This window comes from Mustela lutreola, chromosome 5 (genome assembly GCF_030435805.1).
Source record: "Mustela lutreola isolate mMusLut2 chromosome 5, mMusLut2.pri, whole genome shotgun sequence".
Lineage (NCBI taxonomy): Eukaryota > Metazoa > Chordata > Mammalia > Carnivora > Mustelidae > Mustela > Mustela lutreola.
In genome coordinates this window covers 94,585,075-94,609,268 of record NC_081294.1, presented here as the reverse complement: position 1 = coordinate 94,609,268, position 24,194 = coordinate 94,585,075, and the positions used below count along the sequence as shown (strand labels likewise).

Genomic DNA, 24,194 nt, shown 5'->3' with positions numbered 1-24,194 from the left:
TAGAAGGAAAGCGTAAGGCTGACTCCTGGCTAAGCAGAGAGCCCAATACAGGGCTTGATACCAGGACCCTAGGATCATCACCTGAGCCAAAAGCAGGTGCTTAACTGACTGAGCCACCCAGGCACTCCTGTGAAGAAATTTTTTTTTTTTTTAAGATTTATTTATTTGACAGAGAGAGGTCACAAGTAGGCAGAGGAAGGCAGAGCGGGAGGAGGAACCAGGCTCCCCACTGAGCAGAGAGCCCGATGCGGGGCTTGATCCCAGGACCCTGAGACCATGACCAGAGCCAAAGGCAGAGGCTTAACCCACTGAGCCACCCAGTTGCCCCTGTGAAGAAATTTTTAAGAGATTACTTTGCAGACCTGTATGCAAATACTACCTAAATTGGATCATTTCCTAGAATAAAACAGTTTAACAAACTGTTACACGCCTTTAGACATAAAAAGTTTAAATGGATCTCCATAGGAAAACAATGCAAATGTTATTAAGAAACTTACCCCATTAGACACACAAGCTCACATGATTTCACAGAATTCTGTAAACCCTACAAAACCCACATAGTCTAAATGCTCTAAATACACTGTTTTGAGGCACTGGAAATGAAGGAAAATTATCTAAATCTTTATTTGAGAGATCACTGAGGAAAAGGGAAAGGCAGAAGCAGACTTGCCACTGAGTGGAAAGCCCAATGAACGGCTCGTTTCTAAAACCCTGAGATCATGACCTGAGCCAAAGGCTTAACCAACTGAACCGCCTAGACATTCCTTCCCTTTTTTTTTTTTTTTTTAAAGATTTTATTTATTTATTTGACAGAGAGAGATCACAAGTAGGCAGAGAGGTAGGCAGAGAGAGAGGAGGGAGCAGGCTCCCTGCTAAGCAGAGAGCCTGATGCGGGGCTCGATCCCCAGATCCTGGGATCATGACCTGAGCCAAAGGCAGAGGCTTTAACCCACTGAGCCACCCAGGCGCCCCTCCTCCTTCTTTAAAAAATTATTTTTAGGGGCACCTGGGTGCCTCAGTGGGTTAAACCGCTGCCTTCAGCTCGGGTCATGATCTCGGGGTCCCAGGATCGAGTCCCGCATCGGGCTCTCTGCTCGGCAGGGAGCCTGCTTCCTCCTCTCTCTCTCTCTGCCTGCCTCTCTGCCTACTTGTGATTTCTCTCTGTCAAATAAATAAATAAAATCTTTAAAAAAATTATTTTTATTAACATATGATGTATTATTTGCCCCAGGGGTACATGTGTGCGCATCATCGGGCTTACACATTTCATAGCACTCACCATAGTACATACCCTCCCCAATGTCCATAACTCAACCATGCTCTCTCTACCCACCAACCCTCAGTTGTTTTGTGAGGTTAAGAGTCTCTTATGGTTTGTCTCCCTCCCCATCCCATCTTATTTCATTTTTTCCTTCCCTATGCCTTAACCCCCCTGCCTTTCCTCTCAAATTCCTCATATCCAGGGAGATCATATGATAATTGTCTTTCTCTGATTGACTTATTTCGTTCAGCATAATACCCTCTAGTTCCACCTATGTCGTTGCAAATGGCAAGATTTCATTTCTTTTGATGGCTGCATAGTATTCCCGTGCGTGTGTGTGTGTGTGTGTGTGTGTGGGTGTGTGTGCGCGCGCGTGTGCATATGTCTCTCTCTCTTTTACATCTTCTTTATCCATTCATCTGTTGATGGACATCTGGGTTCTTTCCCTAGTTTGGCTATTGTGGACATTGGTGCTATAAACATTGTTTTTTTTAAGAAACCATAATACTGACATCTAAAACTGAATACCCAACATAAAAAAATGAAAAATATAGACCAGTATCATGCTGTGATTCCTCACCTATAACCTCAAGTTATTCTGATGTCAAAAATGGCTTATGTGTATATCATGAATCTGAATGTTTTACCTGAGAAACTAAGATAATTCTTGGTGGGCATTGCACAGTAAACATTAGCCGCTATTATTATTAATACCAAGGCCTTTATGCAAATTAAAACTGAATAAAGCCAACATAAATATAAATACATATTTAATAGTAAGTATGGTATCATATTATTTTTTTTTTTTAAAGATTTTATTTATTTTATTTGACAGATAGAGATTACAAGTAGGCAGAGAGGCAGGCGGAGAGAGAGAGGAGGAAGCAGGCTCCCCGCTGAGCAGAGAGCCCGATGTGGGACTCGATCCCAGGACCCTGAGATCATGACCTGAGCCGAAGGCAGCGGCTTAACCCACTGAGCCACCCAGGCGCCCTGGTATCATATTATTTACTCTTTTAAATACTGACTTAAATCATATGCACTTGCTGATTTATTCACTTTTATGAAAATAAATTAATCATTACTGAATGTCAACTGTATGCCAGGAAAAAAAGTATATATTCTCAAAGCTCAAAGTCAGATCTTTTCATAATCAATGCAGAGGTTGGCAAACTTCTTTAAACGGTCAGATAGCAGGGCGCCTGTGTGGTCCAGGGGTTAAGGCCTCTACCTTCGGCTCAGGTCATGATCCCAGGGGGTTGGGATCGAGCCCTGCATTGGGCTCTCTGCTCGGTAGGGAGTCTGCTTCCCTTTCTCTCTCTCTGCCTGCCTCTCTACCTACTTGTGATCTCTGTCTGTCAAATAAATAAATAAAATCTTAAAAAAAATAAAAAAAATAAAAGGTCAGATAGTTGGGACACCTGAGTGGCTTAAGTGTCTGCCTTTGGCTCAAGTCATGATCCCAGGGTCCTGGGATCAAGTCCTACATCAGGCTCCCTGTTCAATGGGAGTCTGCTTCCCCCCTGCCCCTCCCTCTGCTTGTTCTCTCTTTCTTTCAAATAAATAAATAAAAGCTTAAAAAAATAAAAAAATCAAAGTTCAGATAGCAAATACTTTAAACTTTACAGGTTATCCAATGTCTCTGCAAACTCCCCAGTTGTAGTCCCAGTAGTAGCCTAATATCTGCCCCAGATAATACCTAAATGAATGATTGTGGCTGCTGCCAATAAAACTTTGTTTATGGACACTGGCATTTGAATTTCATGTAATTTTCACATCCAAAGTAAGATTGTTTCTTTAAATCATTTGAAAATGTTGAAACAATCCTTAACTCCAAGGCCTTACAAAAACAGGCAAAGAGACCAAATTTGGCCTGCAGGCTATAGTATGACAACCCATGGTTTAATAAAAGGCAGATACTCCATCCATAGTAAGACAAGCATACAAACACGTATGAAAAACTCTGCATCCAGTTTCTGGTAGTTGGGTCCTATATGAAATTTGGAATACTGGCTCTATGAGGTCCTTTTCAATTCTAACACTTGCTGATCATTTAAAAACTCATTTTAATTGGACTTCCCTTCCAGCAATGCTGCAGTAACATAAAGTTACCATGTGAAGATAGCCTTGATGACTTCTGCCCGACCTACAGTAAATTTTTACTTTCTTTATATTTAGTTTCAAATTGTTTGAATTAGCATATTCTATCTCTTGATTTCTAATGCTGGCAAGAATATTCTTCTTTTTAAGATTTTTATTTATTTGACAGACAGATCACAAGTAGGCAGAGAGGCAGGCAGAGAGAGAGAGAGGAGGAGGAGGCAGGCTCCCTGGCGAGCAGAGAGCCCGATGTGAGGCTCGATCCCAGGACCCTGGGAACACGACCCGAGCTGAAGGCAGAGGCTTTAACCACTGAGTCACCCAGGCACCCTGGGAAGAATATTCTAACTGGTGTATTTCCTACAAGCTATCCCATAACATGCTTTCATATCAGTCTTCCAACACAGTGCCAATACCTTTGCTCATAAGTCCCCACTGACTGCCCACTGCCTTAAAAAAAAAAAAAAAAGCTAAAACCTTTAGCTGTCAGCTGGCTTTCGAGATGCTCCACTCAATGGCTACTGCACATCTTTGTACCTTATCTACTTCTATCAAGTGAATTCTGTTCATGGCTACAAGAACACATTATGGATGCCTATGTCTGGGCTGATTATCATGTTTTGCTTTTCCTCTGGGTCCTACTATTTTTTGAAGATCCTGTTGCATACCTTCTCCTCTAATATGTCCTCAAGACTGATGCAATCATCTGTGATCTTTCCTCCTCTTCCAAATTCTATTATGTTAATCACAAAATAATAAAAACTGAAACCTTTAACTGGTATACTGTCTCACCCAAGTGATCACAACTTTTGAGGATAAGGAAAAATCATTCTGTGCTTGTTACCATATTATCTTACACAATTAGGTGTTCAATTAATGCCTGTTGTTAATGACAATTAAAAAGTCCAGTATCAAAGTGCATCTTAATGAAGTTTCAAAAACATAAGAATACAAATTAAAAAGTTAAAAAAAAATATATATATATATACCAAGCAAGAATGCCACTTACTTTTACTAATATATCTTTTACAACTTGATTGCTATCATTATGAACGCTGATGTAACTGGAAAAGGTCTCTCCCAAAAAAATATTCCTGTGAAATAAAATAAACTTTTAGGCAGAAATCTACTCATATTTTAACACACATAATCTATATAAGCACCGCTGAGAACTTAAAATGGAGAAGAATTTATTAAAGGATAATGATTAAGTGAAATACTGCTTCAGCATTTCTTTGTGTACCCTATGCTGCTCATTCATTACCCAGTACACTTGAAAATACTGATGTAGTCTATAAAATATGACATAATCTTGGCTCTCAACTACTGTACAAATAGCCTATTTCCCTAGATATAAGCCACTGAAATTAGATCCATATTTAAAGTCTTAATGATTATTTACTGACGAGGCTAGAAAAGGCAATTTTTGAAATAACTTATGCCCTGAATCTAGTAGAGACCCCCAATTGATCTGAGTATTTTTTTACCAATTTGTCTTATTTTTCTAAGTTACTCTAACACAAATTCTTTATATTTTTTGTAAGGTAAGTTTTATAAAAATACCTATTTATAAATATATATTACACAAAAACCTATAAATATATTTCACATAAATTTTTAAATATGAACATAATTCCAAGCTTTCAAGACACCAGTCAGTAACTACATTTTGTAAACCTTTTTTAATCCTAAAAATTCCGGGACGCCTGGGTGGCTCAGTTGGTTAAGCAGCTGCCTTCGGCTCAGGTCATGGTCCCAGCGTCCTGGGATCGAGTCCCATATCGGGCTCCTTGCTTGGCGGGGAACCTGCTTCTCCCTCTGCCTCTGCCTGTGCTCGCTCTCTCTCCCTCTCTCTCTGACAAATAAATAAATTAAAAAAAAATTAAAAAAAAAAAAAAAACCTAAAAATTCCATGTGGTCTTAAATTCTCTCAGTTGAAAACAGAAAAACCAAGGGCTTCTACCTCATTAATAACCCAGAAGTAGAGAAGAACTAAGAGTAAGAGAAGGAATAAAAATTGACAGTTCCTAATTAGCTGAGAAGTCTGATAACTTATGTTAGGAGAGGACTATGAAACTGAACAAGAAAGCAGCTTTCTAAAAGACATTTAGATTAAGCCAGTTAAAAGAAAAGGAATATAGGCTACTAAAAAATGCAGTAAGATCTAAGGAAGAAAGTTAAAATTTAATCGTCCCTAGAAACCACTATTCATACTTTGATTTTTTTTTTTTTTTTGCAGTGTGGTGGTGGTGGTGGTTTGGAGGAGATGGCAGAGGAAGAGGAAGAGAGAGAATCCCAAGCAGGTTCCACACCCAGGGTGAGCCCAGTGCAGCGCTTGATCTCACCACCCAGAGATCAAGACCTGAGCAGAAAGCAACTTAATTAACAGAGCCACCCAAGGAGCCCCTTTTCTTTTTTTGTATCTTTTTTTTAAATTAAAAAACTCCCCCAGAATCACTAAGTATAATTCTGGTAAAACCTTTTTTTTTTTTTTTTTTTTTTTTTTTTACCACTTAAATGTATGAGTATTTTTCCATTCATTAGTTATTTTATGAAAATATAATTTGTAATGGCTTTAAGTATGGCTTATGTCAACACATTCTTACCCGAAATTCTGTGGTAAAGTCAACATTTCACCCAACATTAAAATTTCTGCACCATTTACAGTTGAAGGATCATCTCTCATGAGTTGGTTAAAAAGATCTCCTATAGAAAGAGAAAAATGTAAATTCTAAAATCTATCTTGTAAATAAGTTTTACTGCCACAAAGAAAGAGCTGGTTGAAATACTTTAAAAAAATGCTTTAACAAAAATCTAATTTATTATCTTCACTACAACAAATTTATGACAAAAAATTTGAGTTCCATAGAGAATGAATGCTTCAGAAACAAAGGAAAATGAAGGCCATCAGATACAAAATATAAAGAGCTCCAATAATTTTAAAGGGAATGGCTAATATACAAGTTGATGGACCATGTGAAGATAAATAAAATTCTGATATCATGACTATGAATGTATCCTTACTAAAATTAAGTTTCTTATTGCTACGGAATATCCATAGTATCTTGACTTAAGGGATTAGGAGTAAGACCTACTATGTAAATGGCCACTACTTACATCATACAAAGAGACAACAAAGAATGCAGCAAAGAGTAGTATAAGACTGGCAAGACTATGCTTATTCCAAGGTAACAGGTAACCCAGGTTTCAACTTTTTCCTAGGTACAAGCATAACAAAGCATACCAGGTAAGTCTTTTTCTTCACATGTTACTGGAATATTGGTGAATAAAGTAGGCTTAGTTAACCGCATCACTGTGAATTAAGAAAAAAAAAAGAAAGAAAATGTTAATATTGTTTTGGACTAGCATTCCTAAGTTGAGTGTATGATACTCATCTGTTCTATACTAAAATCAAATATAACCTAAAGCTTCCTAAATATAATATTAAGTACTTTCCCAAATTGTACACCAATGATTTACTAAAAATATTAACTTACAATAGAAAATCTTACATATGACTTATTCAAAGCTTAATGCATTAAAAAAACTAAATGTAAATGTAGAATACCACATTATAGAAAAACTGGAAAATATAGGAATTTTAAAGTTTAAGGTATATGAGAATAAGGCTTTAAGAAAAATCCTGAGTGACATTCTTTGAACAGTATCAAGATATCTTCCTGAAAGGGAAAAATGTTTTGATTCATCACCATGAATATGAGACAGTAATTTTAGAAAAAACAATCTTTATGAGCTTTATCTCTCAGTTCTAATCACTGGCCACTGGAAGTTCAGTAAGTGGAACTTTAAGTAATATTCATTCTGTAAGGAAATGATGAAAGTATCACTCAATGTATAGCTATTTATTTATTTTTTTTAAAAAGATTTTATTTATTTATTTGACAGACAGAGATCACACGTAGGCAGAGAGGCAGGCAGAGAGAGAGGAGGAAGCAGGCTCCCTGCTGAGCAGAGCGCCCAAAGTGGAGCTCCATCCCAGGACCCTGGGATCATGACCTGAGCCATTCAGGCGCCCCCAAAGTATAGCTTTTTAAATTCCAACCAAAACTAAGATTTGTTCTTGGGACATGACAGAATGTGTCTAAAGTTTAGAAAACAAATAAAAATAAGCTAAGGAAATTAATCGGGAAAAATGAGGCAGACATGAATTTACCATATATTAAAAGATTGGTTTATAGTCAACAAATTGCTTTATTAATGCAACACCACACAGATATATTAGATAGTAAAATAAAGATTATTAGGATGAAGGAAAAAAAAAAGCAACACGATAAAGCACAACTGGTTGGCTATCTGGGAAAAATAAGAAATTTAACTTACAAATTAAATTCAAATACCAAACAAATTGCCTATATATCAAGCAGTTAAGAGGCAAAAATTAAGCCACCGAAAACTTAAAAGTGAAAACTTATGAAATCTATTAGAGTGCAGATAGGACATTTTAACAAAAAAAAATCTTTTTCAATTACTTCTAAAGACTGACCTTTGATCGCATTAAAATAAAGACAAAAATATAACAGTAAAAATCATAGAAACTTGTAAAATATTTCAGAAAGTTAATCATTTCTTTATACTCTATTAAAAATGTTCATTCATGGCGATTCACAGACCTGTACCCTGGGGATAAAAATATATATTTATTTTAAAAAAATTAAAAAATTTAAAAAAATGTTCATTCAAATCTAACCCAAAAAACTTTAAAGACTATCAACTTAAATGGTAAATTCACAGTTTAAGTGGTATTTATTAGCATATGTAAACATATACCACCCAACTACTAACTAGCTATATCATTCACAACAAATTCAGTGTCTTTCTCATTGGGTCTCAGGATAAATGTCATCTTTTCCAAAAAAGAAGTAACAGCTCACCTTGTCTCTCTCATAGCCCCTTGTATTTACCATGAACTGATAAATGTACTTATCTATAGCATTTTGATCCAAATTTCACAAGGTGAAGACTACTCCGTTTTCGACAGTTTCTAGCACATAGTATATTCTATACATCTTTGCTGAATTAAAGAATTAGCACCTTACCTAAATCCTCAAGTACCTGGTATTATTTTGACGATGTTACATTTCATGAACAGAGGCCATTAAACAATGTTATATATTAAACTGATGGCTGTTGAGGGTTGCCTAGTTGGCTCTTGGTCTCAGAGTTGTAAGTTCAAGCCCTATGCTGGGCACAGATCTTACTTAAACAAATAAAGTAAAAACAGATAATATAAATATAAATAGATGGCTACTGAAACAGGCAACATATGTTAACCTTAAAATTTCTGAAGTCACTTTGCATAGCTGGTATTTACTGAGCATTTACTAGTGCCAGATAGCATGCTAAATACTTCACAAGTATCAACACATTTAAGTCTCATGACTACAAATTTGGTGTCATTAACTACATTTTACACATAAGGGTGATACTTGGAGAAGGTAATTTGCATATAAGACTATACAGCAGATAGGTGGCAGAATTAGATCTAAACTCAGATAAATTCACTTTGTTCAAAACTAATTCTCTGTATTATTAATTATAGGCCTAGGGGCATAAACCTGTTTACGTTATGCCTTATTGGAAACATCGTATGGGCATTCAAAATAGAACTCTCTGTCAAGCAGAGTATTAACCAGCTACAGATCATTGATGGGCACCCGAAGTGGTTGAGAAGGTTTTCTTTCTACTTCACTTCTAACTAGGAAAGCAGATTAAAATTCAGTTCAATCTGAAGGGGAATAAAAAAGTGCTCTAAAAATGATAAAGAAGAGACTTTTTTTCCACAATCTAAATATCTAAGACTCTAAGCTTTTTTCTTTTTTTGAGAGAGAGAAAGAGAGACCAAGAGACACAGAGATAGTGAGAAAAACAGAGAGAGAGAGAGAGAGAGAGGATGAGCTGAGAGGAAAGGCAGAAGCAGGTTCTCCACTGAGTGGGGAGCCTGACATGGGGCTCAGGCCCAGGATCCTAGGAACATGACCTGAGCTGAAGACAAATGCTTAACTGAATGAGCCACCCAGGCCCCCCTCTAAGATCACTTTTTACACCAAGTAGTGTTCTCTATGCCTCATTTTTTTTTTTCATTTCAGAAGAAACGTGATCTTAATAAAAATATGCTCTCAAGGGAATCCTAAAACACTATTTTTTAAAAAGCAACCTCAAAAATACCATGTGATTTCACTCATACATGGAACTTAAGAAAGAAAACAAACCAGCAAAAGGAAAAATGGAGAGAGAGAAGGCAAGAAATGAACCCTTAACTATAGAGAACAAACTAATGGTTATCAGAGTGGAGGTGGGTGGGGGGGTGGGAGTAATGGGTTTGTTTGACTTAGAGATTATGCACTTGTATTGAGCACCAGGTGTTGTATGGAAAGGCTGAAACACTGTTTCTGTACACCTGAAACTAATATTAAATGTATGATAACTAAATGGAAATTAAATAAAAAGTTAAAAAAAAAACCATAAAGTGTTTTTGAGTTCACCCAAATGTGTAGCCACCCTATTTGCTTATTATATGCTCGAACTTCCATTGTGTACAAGTCTTATAAAGTTTAGTTTTACTCATTTTATGATTTCCTAGGAGATGAGATAATAGTGGGTGAGGAATAACCCTCCATTAAAAATAAAAACTTCTCAAAGTGGTATTAAAAATACCAGTTTCCTTCATATTTTCAAAGAGGGTAAAAAATTAGTGTTGCAGGGGGGGGAGCAGTTGGTAAGAAATACTATCATTCTGTGGACTCAAAGAAAACTACTATAAAACACAAACTGGGCAAGTCCAATTAGTAACATAAAAGTATCTCATATTGAAACTCAATGTTTCCTGTCTTACAGCAAATGAATGGACCTCAAATACTACACATAATGTTTGTTAGCTGGAAAAGACCAAATACCAACAATAGCAAGGTTTAAGAAACCTGGGAGAGGAACTATAATAAAGCATTGGTTACTTTTTTTTAAAGATTTATTTACTTTAGAGAAAGTAAGAGAGTAGGTACACTTGGTGCGGGGTTGGGCAGAAGGGGAGGGCGAGAAGGGACTTCCCAGTGAGCATGGAGTTTGAAGCAGGGCTTGATCTCACAACCCAGAGATCATGACCTGAGCGGGAATCAAGAGTTGGAGGTTAACTGAATGAGCCACCCAGATGCCCTAATAAAGCACTGGTTATTAAATGACAATCTTATATTCAGGCTTGAATGTTAAAAAACAGGTTCTTTGACAAAAATTAAAGAGACAAAAAAGAATTCGCAATTTTCAGCCAAGTGCCAAATCAGATACTCACTAGGCACAACAAATAGTGTCATATGTGGTGGCATTTTCATTGGAACTCACAAAACACAGACATTTACTTATAAAATTTAGGTTTTACCTATTATCTTATTAAAAAAAACTTCTATAAGTCTTCAATAATTTATGTAAGAGGCCTGAGGTTACAAACTAATGAACTGGGCCAAGTTCAACTTTTGTATACATTTTGCTTGGAAAGAACATTAAAACAACAACAACAACAACAACAACAACAACAACTAAATTAAGGCAGGATCTTCTTCAAGTTCAAAGTCCTTAACTATATTCCACAGTCTTGCCTATCTAGTCCCTGAATGATTTCAAGTTTGTGAACTGTGAATTCTGGATATTTTGAGCACATTTTATCAAAGTGAATCATTATGCAAGAGCTAATTTTGAAATTCTCAAAAAATTGTATTTAAGCTATTTGATAAATTGGTAAAGGAAGCTAAATTCATATGATACCCTCCACATCTTTTTTTTGGTTGAATTTAACATTTATTTTAAGGTAGAGAGGTTGTCAGGGAAAAACAAAATTAGGGTACTGCTGCCACTTTCCTAGAGTAAATGCTGTCGTTATTTCATCAGATGCTCTCAGAGATTCACCTTTCTGTACACATTCTTGTGTACCTAACTTACTTCCACATCTATGACTTAATGGTAGAAATGAAAAATACTGCTGAGCCTACTATTAACTAGTGCTAGAATCATCAGTCCTAAGGTTCTAAGTACATGAAAAAAGCTTAAAAGCAGTAATGGATTCTAAATTCTTATGCCTTGATTACTTAAAAAATTTTTTTTTGTTTATTTGACAGAAAGAGACACAGCGAGAGAGGGAACACAAGCAGGGGGAGTGGGAGAGGGAGAAGCAGGCCTCCCACCAAGCAGGGAGCCCGAGGCAGGGCTCAATACGCAGACCCCGGGGCCATGACCCAAGCCAAAGGCAGACCCTTAACAACCGAGCCACCCAGGCACCCCGGCCCTGATCACTTCAAATGGAAGTGGAGAAGTAGGAAGGAGAAATGGATCTCTGCTTCTTTCAAAATCATAGCACTATTTGCAGTAAAACTCAATCTTGAGTTTTCTAGTTCTGAATTACCCTTTCACTGCTTCAGTAAGAGGTAGAAAGCAAACGACACAAATGAGAAAATTTTAAATCCATCACATATGAAGACAAAGAAACTCTTTTTAATAAGTGTGATTCTTGGCTAAAATTAACTCAGGAAACAACAGATGTTGGTGAGGATGAGGAGAAAGGGTAATGCTCTTAAACTGTTGGTGGGAATGCAAACTGGTGCAGCCACTCTGGAAAACAGTATGGCAGTTCCTCAAAAAGTTAAAAATAGAGTTACTCTATGACCCAGCAATAGTACTACTAAGAATTTATTCAAAGGATACATACATAATGATTTTAAGGGGCACCTGGACCCCAATGTTTATAGCAGCAATGTCCACAACAGCCAAACTATGGAAAGAGCCCGGATACGGACAGAAGACTGGATACAGAAGATGTGGTATACACATAAAATGGAGTATTATTACTCAGCTATCAAAAAGAATGAAACCTTGCCATTTACAATGACATGGATGGAACTAGATGGTATAATGCTAAGCACAATAAGCTAGTCAGAGAAAGACAAATACCGTATGATTTCAGTCATAAGTAGAATTTAAGAAACAAAACAGATGAACATAGGGGAAGGGAAGGAAAAATAAGATGAAAATGGGGAGGCAAACCATAAGAGATGCTAAACTCTAGGAAACAAACTGAGGGTAGCTGGAGGGAAAGTGAATGGGGGAAGGGGTAAATGGGTGATGGGCATTAAGGCAGGCACTTGACATAATGAGCATTGCCTGTTACATGCAACTGATAAATCAGTAAATTCTACCCTGGTAACTAATAATATAGTGTATGTTAACTAAATTGAATTTAAATAAAGAATTTTTAGAAGTATGATTCTTGGATTAAAAAACTGCTCATAGGGCGCCTGGGTGGCTCAGTGGGTTAAGCCGCTGCCTTCGGCTCAGGTCATGATCCCAGGGTCCTGGGATCGAGGCCCGAGGCCCGCATGGGGCTCTCTGCTCAGCAAGGAGCCTGCTTCCTCCTCTCTCTCTCTGCCTGCCTCTCTGCCTGCTTGTGATCTCTGTCAAATAAATAAATAAAATCTTAAAAAAAAAAAAAACAAAAACTGCTCATAACAATCTCATGACTCCACTATACCTTATATTTTAAACTATGTCAGAAAAAAAACGGTCTTCTGTTCAAGTGACTTTGTCTTACAATTACCTTACTTTTAACTCGTAATTAGCAACTTCTGATAAATAAGACCTGAACAAAAAAAAATTAAATCCACCATCTATGACTGTCTAAAAATATGACAACTCTTATTTGCAAAGTTTGGTGGCAATACTCAATAACTTCTTGATACCCGTCAGCTGCCTAGGTTGAAAAGATGATTAAGGAAACAAAGAAGTAATTACTGAAAAAGTGACCTCAGAAACTTCCTCTAAACCTGGTGACTTTTCATTTAAAGATTTTTGGAAGCATTCCTGTACCTGATGATTATTTTTTAGAGAGCAGTCTCATTTGAGACAATAAAAAGGTACTGAACGTAGTTAAAAGTGTTTGGACAGGCTGAAATCTAATTGGAAAAAAATTATCACTTAATTTAAAAATTAATAGTTTGCTTTTAAGCAACCTCAACTCAGGCAGGCTACAAAGAATCCATCCAAAGGGTGTGTACATGTTTATTGAGCCCTTACCATTATCAGGCACTGTGCAGCAAGGCAAATGTGTCAGCTTTTCAGAAAGACTACAATTCCTGCTGTTTCCCAGGGAGGTGGTTTGACCACTTAATGGAAGTAATTCCATATAAACTCTGTAAGGGTAGGTCCATGTTTCTCCTTGCATACTGCTTTCTAACCAGCTCACGTTAGGCACTTAAATTTGCTAAATAAGTATATTTTTACATAAAACCTTCATAATCATTTTGGGTATTTTTATGAGGTGATGTGTAAACCCGATTTAAAACATTTTGCTATTGGGAACTCACAATAACTCCAGGAACCCAGCATTAACCACCAATCAGCATTAACCACCATTAACACTGAATACTTGTACTAGATTAAATAAAGAATAATGAGCTCTTCCACATTTGATACTTCCCTTCAAAATAGTTATATCCTTAAAGATACATTATGGTCTTAGGCAAATTATACATTTTTACTTTTGTTTCAAAATTCCACATCAACTATTGTCAGTTACAGATTCTTGGAAACATTGGCACAATCTGGGCTAGTTTCCCAATTTGAACTATGTTCATGCTATTTGAATAACATTTGCAATAGAACTGGTTTTATTATTATTTTTTAATAATTACACTTTAGAATGGTAAAGAAAAAAACACTATAAAATTACATATTGGGACTTTACCAAAATCAAACCAACCATTCACTGTAATTCATTGCACTATCTAATTCAACTACTGGAAAAGTAACAGAACAAAGGAATAGAACATTTTACCTCTAAGCTCAGTAAAATAACAATTTACCACAATTTATTTAGAAGAAAACTACTAAAAGTATAACCCAGAACGCTTTTGTATTAATACACGTCTAGGAACTCAAGTGATGGTCATTTATTTCTGAGAAACCACTGTATACAAATTACCACACAATTTTTTTATACTATTAAGAATGAAGAGGCTATCTTAGTGAGGGGTCAAATAAAAAAATTAAATAAAAAATTTAAAACCCTGTAAAAAATTGATTGATCACACTATTTCAGATCCTACTCAGTTCATTCAGAATATTCTTTTCTTTAACAATCCGTAAAATTCATTACATACTAAAAATAACACCATATTTATGCACTAATAAATTCATTTTCCCAGTAAGAGCTAACCTTCCTTTAAGAAGACTTCCCACATATTCACAGTACATAATATCACAGAACACCCATATTTGGCCTAAGTGTCTCTGAAATGTAGCATTACAAGATGGAAGTTCATTGTGCCGGATGATATGATTAAGTTTTGCCCAAATGTCTTCCAGAGTTTGGTTGTTACAAATAGCATGCTCTATAGTCCATCTTGCTCTATAAAGTGAATGCAAATTCAATGCCTTTAAACAATCTTGCAATTTTTTAGACAAAGGAAAAATATTTTCAGTGCAATTACTGTTGGGAAGTGAGACACTCCAAAACCTCTTCTTGTGTTGTCTTCCCTTTTCTGATTGTTTATCTAAATTTCCAGAATTAGTCTGTTCGTTCAGTGAGTGTGACCGGATTAAGTGCTTCCTTTTTTTAAAATTAGGTTGAAATTCCAAAAGATCTACTGTGCAATCATAACTCTGTGATTTAACATCGTGTTCTGAAATGGTTAAGTATTGTTTCACATCTTCAGCTGCCTCTTCAGAAATCACAGGTGGTGATCTTTTAGGTTTGAGTGGAAGTTTGGATGCATCATGCAAAAACCAAGGAATAAATCTCGATAATGGACGTGTAGGGAAGTCTTGAATTGCTTTCTCTGCAATTTTTGGCAGTTGTGTGGGATCACTCTCACATGGTCGATAATGTAATATTACTTCTGTAGACATTCTGCAGTAATCCAGTTACTCTTAATGAAGAAAACATTTCTTAGATGTACTCTTCAGCTCTAGAATATAATTTACAATTTACAAGACTCTCTTTCCAAATCAGAAGGAAACAGGACCTAAAGTGGAAGTATTGCAAAGAGTAAGATATGGTAGGGATATCCTACACACAAATAGGGAAAAAGAAAAAAATAAAACTAGTCTCAATATATTTTACCAAGTGCTGTTGGTAAATTTGAATGTAATCCACAAAATCGGAAATGCTTTATCTCATCGGAGTAGATGCCCTACAAGATCACCTTCAGCCTAAAACTGCCAGGAGTCAACAAGTCTAACTTGACAGACAGAAAGGATTTGGAACCATTGTCATTAACAAATTTGGTAAATAATCTTAAGACTATAGCAGAAACAAAAGGTAAATTAGTGATTCTAAGAGTACTAGATTCATTTGAAGATAACAAAAATGTAATAATACTTTAAAATTTGAGACATCTGAGTTGAGGATAATGAAAATCATTGTAATTTTTAATGCCTTGAGAAAAATCTTTATACTTTAAAATTATATGAATTCTACCAAATACATAGAATACTTACTGATTTCTTTCTTTCACAGTAGCAACATTAGTAACATGAAAATAGTTTAACTCTGATTTTAACCAGGCTAGGAACTGGGTTTGTGACTAAGTCTCCTTTGTCTAAATGGGGTACTTTCACAGTATCAAGACCTTAGTACCATGGCTCCTTAATTCTACTTCTGAAGAGGAAAACAAGACGGCTAGACCTTCCTTATTTTTTTTCCCTCGTAGAACAAAGAATTCTTCAAGTTGTACCAAATGAAGTCGTTGATAATGAGTTCTAGCATATAATCGTCTTCCTAACCAAGTTCAAAGCTGCATGAGACATAATGCAGGCTCTTTCAAATCCTAATTACTGTAGGGGAAAAAAAAAGAGAGAGAGAGAGAGGTTGTATCTCTTCTCTCCCAAATCATGAGAGAACTCTTTGAAAGGGTTCTCCCATTGCCAGAATGACCATGGATGGGGACTCCTGTCATGATGTCACAATACTCATTTGACCACTGATTCTGAAGAGTCAGAAATAATCTCATAATGATTCTTTTCACCTACTGTAAATGTCCACTGTGGACAGATTTGACAACTTAAACTCATAAGTGACTGTGATCCTTAACATTAATAATTTTAATATGAATCTAAACACAGAGCATATTCTTAAAAGCATTAGGAATTCTTTTAATTTTTCTTTCCTCTTCCTTATACTTTCATATTGTAAGATATGGCACTGAGAATTCTTTCATTTCTTTTGAACTTGTGTCATACCCTGAGGACTGACGAAATTCTGAGAGCTCCTTAACCTTTTATACAGACAAGAAAGTAAACTTAAATTACCACATAAATTGATACACTTGGCATTCAACAATCAGTAAAATGAAAATCTGTGAAAAAATTTTAATAAGTTATTTTATTTTTTGTTTTTTAAAGTAATCCCTATACCCAATGTGAGGCTTGAACTCTCCACCCCAAGATCAAGAGTCATATGCTCCCCCACCTGCCTGAGCCAGGCAGGTGCCCCAAAGCTTGTGAAAATTATTGATGCACAAGGGGAAACAATGGTATGGAGGAGCTTTAATAAAACTGAGACTATCAGTGAATTTCAAAACACTTATCCTTTTAGCCTGCTAAAATCTCTCCCAGATTTTCTTCTGTTCCAGAAAATAAAAAGTAATAGAAAACTAAAAATACCCAATGGTAATTAGCTTCCACATTACTGGAATATAACTGTGTTTAATAACTTCCAATTTGCATAAAATCATACCCATCTGCTAACAGAACTGTTTCAAATTCCCATCAAAGTAAATAATGAGAGAATGTTCTCTGAAAATGCTGTTTCCTTCACTGGGAAACAATGAGTCTTGGAAAGATGGAGGAAGGCCCTGTGTTGAAATACTGCCTCCACTCACTCACTCACTAGCTTTGTGATCCTGAGAAAGTTTCTAAAATTTCTGATAGATAGTAAAATCCGCTCTACATACTTGATTTAAGATTAAGAAAAAACATGACAGTTTCTTTTCCTTTTTCTCTAGAAGAATCCATTTTAGTTTAGCTCATTTACTCAGGCTAAGCTTACAGGTCCTGTTGCTGTATTACTTAATATGTTTTTTAGTTCTATGATCAGAGACAATCCTCTTAAACTAAGCTATCAGTATTTGATTTTATGTTACAGATGGGACTGGTAAGCTTCTGGAATGTTTGATGCCTACATCATAACTGGGGACGGGATAAGGGTCCCTCAAAATGGATGTCACAAGGAAGGTTAAGTGCAATTTAACTAAATTCAAACGTCTATTGAGCCTTTTCTCAGCTCAGTTCAAGAAGTTACTGGTAACCACACAGTAGAGCATCCAAAAAAGCAGCACCGCATTTGTTAAAAGTAGAAAACAGATGAAAAAAAGCTTAAAGCACTTTAAACAAAAGGTTTTCAGAAAACAGTAAGAATTCCAGAAAAACTCTATCCTGTTGGTTTTCCCTAAATAATCAAACAATTAAATCATCAAAGTTATTCAAAAAGTTTGCTGTGCGCACAAAACGAAAGTTGACATTAGTTTTCCACAACACTTCTAAGCAAACTTAAGTTTTAACAAATCTAAATTACACGTTGTTTTACTATGTATTTCTAAATCCTTGGCACTGCTTACTGCAATACTAGACTAACTTTACAAATGAAGCTGAAGCCTATTAACTTTATCAGTGCCACATGAAGACACAACAGACAAGGAAAATCACTGTAGATGGCTATTGTAAACCATCTTGGTTCACCAGGCTCTCCCCCGAGCTCGCGGCTAAAGCCAGTCTGTTAACTGCAGCATATCACACAATGAGTGATTTACCGGGTATCTATTCCGTTCTAGGGAGAGGCTGTCAAACCTAAAAAGCAAAGAGAAGAAATTGCTTCCTTCCACTCGGCGCCAAAGGACAGAGCAGGAGCGAAGGCACTAACTGTTTAAGGAAAACGAGGCCTACATCCCAGGGACCAGATCTATGGGGTAAAGCCTTCGAGAATTAAGAGAGAAGAGGAGAAAACAGATAAAGGGAGTCGGGTTCATAAAAGTTTACCTTTCAGGGCCAGCAGGTGCTCCTGTTTGGGGGGATTCACTTCCATTTTGACCGGCACTGTAGACCCACTGCCTACGGCAACTGAAGAGGTTCAGTGCAGCCCGGAAGAAAACAGAAAAGCGAACGTTCGGGAAGATCAAATCACTCGTAACAGGCTATCTTCGCCGGTGATACCTTAAATTCTCTTCTTACCATGTCCTTCACGGATTCAACGGCCTCTTTTTACCAAAGCCATCTCTTGCCTCTTAGAGACCTATACATAACATACTTCCCTATTTTCAAGCCACAATCACGCATCGGGACTTCAAGAAATCTTTCCTCGGTGACAATACGTACAGCGTCCCTAATGCGTACAAGCAGAGTGAAAGAGACGAACTTTGCATGCTGGGATTTGTAGTTTAAACAAAACAGCATTGCATTCAGGGAGATGTAGTCCCCCTTCTCTCTCAAGTCTATTCTGCAATTGGGCAGAGTTTGTTACTGAAGCAGGAGTTTCACCCCGAAAATTTACTTTTAGCTTTAGCCTTCTTTTTCCCTTTACTTTTATTTCCTTCTATCAGTTGCAGACTCCTGGATAATAACAATATAAACAGCAAAGCCTTCATATATACAAGGATGTGCCGACAAACTGCTAGTGACCGGCAGGAGGAGGAGGCCGGAAGTCAAGCCAGCGGCGCTCCGCGTCTTACTGCGCCTGTGCGCGGGCGGTGAACGCTGAGGCCTCTGGGTAGGTGGCTGGACCCCGCCCCTCACTTGAAGGCCGTGACGGCTGCTTCTGCGGCGCGTCTGCTCGTAGGATGGCTACCCTCATTGTAAACAAGCCTGGAGCGGGACTAGACAGTGGCCGTCAGGGCAGCCGGGGTACGGCCGTGGTGAAGGTGAGGGACCTTGCGTGCTCTGTTCTCCACCATCGGCCTCCCTTCGGTTCATCCCTGAGGTCTGGCGGCCGCGCTCCGGCGGTCTTCTTTGGGCCTTTGCGCGCCTCTAGGCTTTACAAGCCTTGTCGTGCCCTCTGTGATTTTATCTCTGCGGGATTGAAGTTGCTTGGTTTTCTGCTCATACCAGTCCTCTACGTGGCCGATGGGGACATTTGTGAAAAGGAGCTTATGGGCCTGTGAGACTGACTTCTGCCGGTCTTTGCTTAGTTCCTCTCCTTTTTGTTAAGCTCAACAGGCATTAGTTTATTTTTATTAAATTGAGCCGTTGTTATTGCCAGGTATTGTGTTAAATATTTTAGCTCGTTAGTATCTACTTATAAAGTATATGATAATTACTGTTTGACAGGTGAAGAAACACAGGTTTACGTTAACACACTGCGTCGTGGATCCAGGTTTGAATGCCTTTAAAATCTGGTTTTCATTATTGCACTTATTCTATAATCAGACATACAGTACTGGTTGGTCTGCCCCCTCTTCTCTTATTAGTATAGTCTGTCAACACTTTTTTTTTTTAAGATTTTATTATTTATTTGTCAGAGAGAGAGAGAGAACACAAGCAGGCAGAGCGGCAGAGCAGAGGCAGAGAGAGAAGCAGGCTCCCCGCTGAGCGAGGAGCCCGATGTGGGACTCGATCCTAGGACCCTGGGATCATGACCCCAGCCGAAGGCAGCAGCTTAACCAACTGAGCCACCCAGGCGTCCCTGTCAACACTTTTTTGAGAAGTGTCGCTGCAGCAGCATGGCTGAACATTAACGTTAGGATATACGATTTGCCCAGTGCTTCAGGTTTGAAATTCTACCGTGCTTAAGTGCTTCAAAATGCATTAGCGAATCAACTGAAATATGTGGGATTCACATTTCCCTTCCACTGTATGTGTATAGAAAGATCAGCAAGGGAGAACTGATCTCATCGGTTTATAGAATAACTTTCAGGATTGTTGTAATCTGAGTTGTTGGTAATTCTCATTATGGGCTACATACTTAGAATAATTTAAGACTTAAAAAAAAAAAAAGACTACCGATACACTCCTTCTCCCCAAGTTCTGATTAACTTGACATCAGTATATTTTTTAAACATTCCTAGAAGTGATTTTAATGTGCAACCAAGGTTGAGAACCACGCTATCAGTTAATGTCTGAAGTTAATTTGAGATCTTGGGTAATAGGCATCTATGATTTTTTCACCTAATGTTGGTTTTTTTTTTTTTTTTAAAGAATTTATTTATTTATTTATTTGACAGAGAGAGATCACAAGTAGGCAGAGAGGCAGGCAGAGAGAGAGGAGGAAGCAGGCTCCCTGCTGAGCAGAGAGCCCGATGCGGGACTCGATCCCAGGACCCTGGGATCATGACCCGAGCCGAAGGCAGTGCCTTTAACCCACTGAGCCACTCAGGCGCCCTAATGTTGGTTTTTATATGACAACAAATGCTACATTTCTGTTCACAGGTATGTTGCCAGTTATTGATGGCTTTTAATTCATCTGGCCTTTGTATATTGAAGTTATTCTGAAGATACACAGCATATCTGAGATACAGAGGAACACTGTTACTAGCCATGTTACATGGTCGAGATTTTATGTATTAAATTGGGCTTTAAGGAGAGAATACTTGAAGATTATTTTGTGAATTAGCTTGAATCAAGAAGTTGTAATTGGAATGGTTATTGTTGCTGTATCTACTTTTGTTACCCTAGTTGCCTTAAAATCTCAAAAAATATATGAAGGCCTCATATGACTCAAATTTGTTACAGCACAGAGTTCGATGTGTTACAGGTTCACTTTGTTTTTATCTTCACATGTAAAATGTGCCCAAGCTGTGCAGTAGGGTAGTCCTCCTTGGTAAGATGCTTATGCTGTGATTTGTAACTCATTCTTATTTTCATAGATGAAAGCAGAAATTACTCATTGGAAGGTGAGAGTTGAAGTATATATTGCTAAAAGGTAAAATAATGAATAAGTTGATAATGACAGGGTTTTTCATTAGAAAACTTAAAGATAAAAATCTGACATTATGAAATTACTTACATTCAAAAAAGAGTCAGGAAGGGAGTCCTGGGTGACTTAGTTAAGTGTCTGACTTTGGCTCAGGTCATGATCCCAGGGTCCTAGAATCAAGCTCCACATGGGGCTGGCTCCTTGCTCACCAGGAGCCTCTTCCCTCTGCCTGCCATTCCCCCTACTTGTGCGTGTTCTCTCTCTCTGACAAATAAATAAAGTCTTTTTTAAAAAAAGAGTCAGAAAAAAAAAAAGAATCAGGATGGTTTCTTTTGAGGACTGAGTCTTTTTAGTCCATTTAAAATATGGTATTATTAGGGTGCCCGGCTGGCTCCATTGGAGGAGTGTGCTACTCTTGATATCAGGGTTGTGAGTTTGAGTCCCATGATGGGGCAAGAGATTACTAAAAAAATAAATAAATAACTTAAATAAAATATGGTCTGGTTAATTAAAATTTGTTTTACATGTAATCAGTTTGAAGCTCTCATTGACATATTTGTGAAGTTGATAAGATTAAGTGCTTTTTTCTTATTTAGCTTTTTTTTTCTTATTGTGCTGTTAGCCACAGTTTGTGTTCATAAATACTGAAGAAAGAATTTCTTATTTTATTGTTTCCTGAGTTGATATGAAATAGTCTAGTAAGTTTATTTTTGGTTCCTTGTTTAGTTTATGAATCTGTGAAATGTTATTAGTGCTTTTTGAAAAAGCACTGTAGTAGCAACTTAAGTTCTTTTATCTTGTGTAATTATGTGTTCAGAGGTAAAAGATCTGAATGGACTGAAATTTTACTTGTTTGGAGTTTATGGTCATAAACAAGTTTATTACAGTGTTAGAAAAATGAAACAAAAAATACTGCATTTATTTTTTATTTAATTCTGTTATATCTTCTCTGTATTTGAATGAATTTGATATTCTAGTGACAATATTTAAATGAAACTTCTGTCCTGCTTTTTTTAAAAATGTAGGATACATTTAAGGGTTTGTGTATAATACAGTTTATGTGTAACTTTTCCCATCTGTTTTCCTTCCTCATAGGGAGCCACTATTCCAGTGTAATCAGTTTCCTGTGTATCCTGCTAGAAAGATAGTATGTCTGTATAAAAATATAGATACAAATGTATGCTCTTTCCCCCGTTTTATGCAAAAGCTAATTAAATATTTTATATATTTTTCACTTTGCTTTATTCATATGAAGTCATTCTATGTGTGTACGTAGGAAACTTCCTTTTTCTCAACAAACTTCATGGTTTTGCAGTATATGAATATACTATAATTTATTTCCCAGTCGTGTTGCTATCTATTTATTTTGTTTCCAGTCATTTGCAAATGCAAATGGTGCTGTAAGGAATAACACAGAGATCTTGTCACACATGAGTGATATATTTGTCAGATAAATTCCTGGAAAAGAATTACTAAGCTATATAAAGTTTTGATAGGTATTTTCAAATTGCCTTTCATAAAGCCTATTTTAGTCATTAAACATTTCACAGCAGTCAGCAAGTATATCTGTTTTCCCACATCTTCACCAACACAAAGGATTATACAAAGGGTTATCAACCTGTTTGCTCTAATCTGAAAAAAATGTATTGGTTTAAGTGCATTTTAAAGTGTTTTGAGAGAGATTGAACATCTTTTTATATATTTAAAGAGCTGTTTTTATGTCTTTTCTTGTGAGCTATGTGTTACATTTAAGCCTCTTTTGAACCATACTGGGATGCAAGCCAATTATGTATTATCAATGTATAATGAAAGATGTTTGTATTTCGTAAACTGAGTCCAAATTAATTAGAGTTAATACTAAATTTATAATGGATTAAGAATGATTTCCATTGTGGATTTTCTGTTTTTTACCTTGCATTGTGTATTTGTTGGGGGATGGTGGTTGGTCTGAACTGTTCTTAATTTTTAATCTTGCCAGACTTTATTTATATGAACACCCTAGTATTGCGTTTTTAGGAATGCCCTGTTCCTGAGGGCTTTTTGGTCTAAGAGGGAAAGACAGGCTGGAAGCTAATAATGGAATTAATGTGTTTAGGGTATCAAGATAAACACTTACCGTGGTGCATGATGGCCCAGGAGGTAGTGTGGTAATTTCAGTTGGAATAAGCTGTGCGTAGACTGAGAGATACAGTTGTTTAGAAATTTGTTTGTTTATTAATGTTAAAAAAAAAAAAAAAAGGAACCACCAGGAAAATGTCTGTTTAGCTATTTCCTCAGCATTAGCATAAAAAAAAAAGACAAAAACCAGTTTTCAAGTTCTGGGAACTACAAATTGTTAGATACAGTTTGAGCATGGAGTCTGAAGTGGGTGGCAGGGAAGCAGTGGGACAGAGGCCAGATTGTAGCAGGTCATGGATGGCTGACATAGTAGTTTGTGATATAATTGAACAGTTCAGTGTGGGTGTTTTTAAAAAATAAATTAAAATTGTGTAGCACTTTGACTCTATTGGGAGATAAAGGTACCAATAGTGCTTCATTTGATAAAAATACAGTTTGTTAACTAATTATAAAACAATCTCATGGGCTTTGGAGTGAGTATGCTGATTCTTGTCACTTCTTTTGACTAACTTCATGGCCTTGGGCAAGATATGTGCCTGTAATTGGAATGGTACAGACAAAATATTTTCTAACCCAGGGGCATATTTATTAATTGAGAACAATGAATTGAAATTTAAGTCTTAGCTGACTGCTTTCTTGAGTTTACATTATGTAGTATACATGGATACTAGAAAATACTTGGATATTACTTGCAGTCTGTTCTGAACAAGTTCTTGATCATTTACAAGGAGTAATTGTCACCCTAGTACATATTTCAGATGATTTCTGTTCAAATTAATTATGGTCTTTTGGAGGCAAGGTAATTGCAGAGAAATT

The 24,194-nt window shown here is 36.7% G+C and overlaps 3 protein-coding genes across 8 annotated transcripts in view; 1 reads left to right on the top strand and 2 right to left on the bottom strand.

Moving 5' to 3' along the window:
• TRAPPC13 (trafficking protein particle complex subunit 13) overlaps positions 1 to 18,534 on the bottom strand; it is a 42,929-nt gene extending 24,395 nt beyond the window's left edge. For 4 of the 5 annotated variants that reach the window (XM_059175106.1, XM_059175108.1, XM_059175109.1 and 1 more), the window contains exons 1-4: positions 18,392 to 18,534; positions 6,606 to 6,674; positions 5,968 to 6,067; positions 4,371 to 4,455 (exon numbers count right to left, since the gene is read on the bottom strand). In XM_059175106.1, the coding sequence (XP_059031089.1) occupies positions 4,371 to 4,455; positions 5,968 to 6,067; positions 6,606 to 6,674; positions 18,392 to 18,437 (300 nt within the window). In that variant the 5' untranslated portion in view covers positions 18,438 to 18,534. Of the gene's footprint in view, positions 1 to 4,370; positions 4,456 to 5,967; positions 6,068 to 6,605; positions 6,675 to 14,573; positions 14,715 to 18,391 lie in introns of those variants that run through there. The other variant, XM_059175111.1, reaches the window with a different exon arrangement.
• Positions 14,021 to 18,531, bottom strand: SHLD3 (shieldin complex subunit 3). 2 transcript variants are annotated; one of them, XM_059175119.1, is made up of 2 exons: positions 18,392 to 18,531; positions 14,021 to 15,324 (listed from the first exon to the last, which is right to left on the bottom strand). In XM_059175119.1, the coding sequence occupies exon 2, from the start codon at positions 15,263 to 15,265 to the stop codon at positions 14,510 to 14,512; it is 756 nt and encodes a 251-aa protein (XP_059031102.1). In that variant the 5' UTR covers positions 15,266 to 15,324; positions 18,392 to 18,531; the 3' UTR covers positions 14,021 to 14,509. The 2 variants fall into 2 exon arrangements, with proteins under 2 accessions (XP_059031102.1, XP_059031101.1); XM_059175118.1 differs by having other exon boundaries at positions 14,021 to 15,381; positions 18,392 to 18,526.
• Positions 18,535 to 19,111: 577 nt separating the features above from the next.
• The window catches only part of TRIM23 (tripartite motif containing 23), a 29,391-nt gene continuing 24,308 nt past the window's right edge, over positions 19,112 to 24,194 (top strand). Inside the window, exon 1 of the mRNA XM_059175105.1 lies at positions 19,112 to 19,269. Within this exon, the coding sequence (XP_059031088.1) occupies positions 19,189 to 19,269 (81 nt within the window). The 5' untranslated portion in view covers positions 19,112 to 19,188. The remainder of the gene's footprint in view (positions 19,270 to 24,194) is intronic.

Coding starts and splice junctions, on each gene's coding strand:
- SHLD3 (XM_059175119.1), bottom strand. CDS start 15,265: ATGTCTACAGAAGTAATATTACATTATCGACCATGTGAGAGTGATCCC.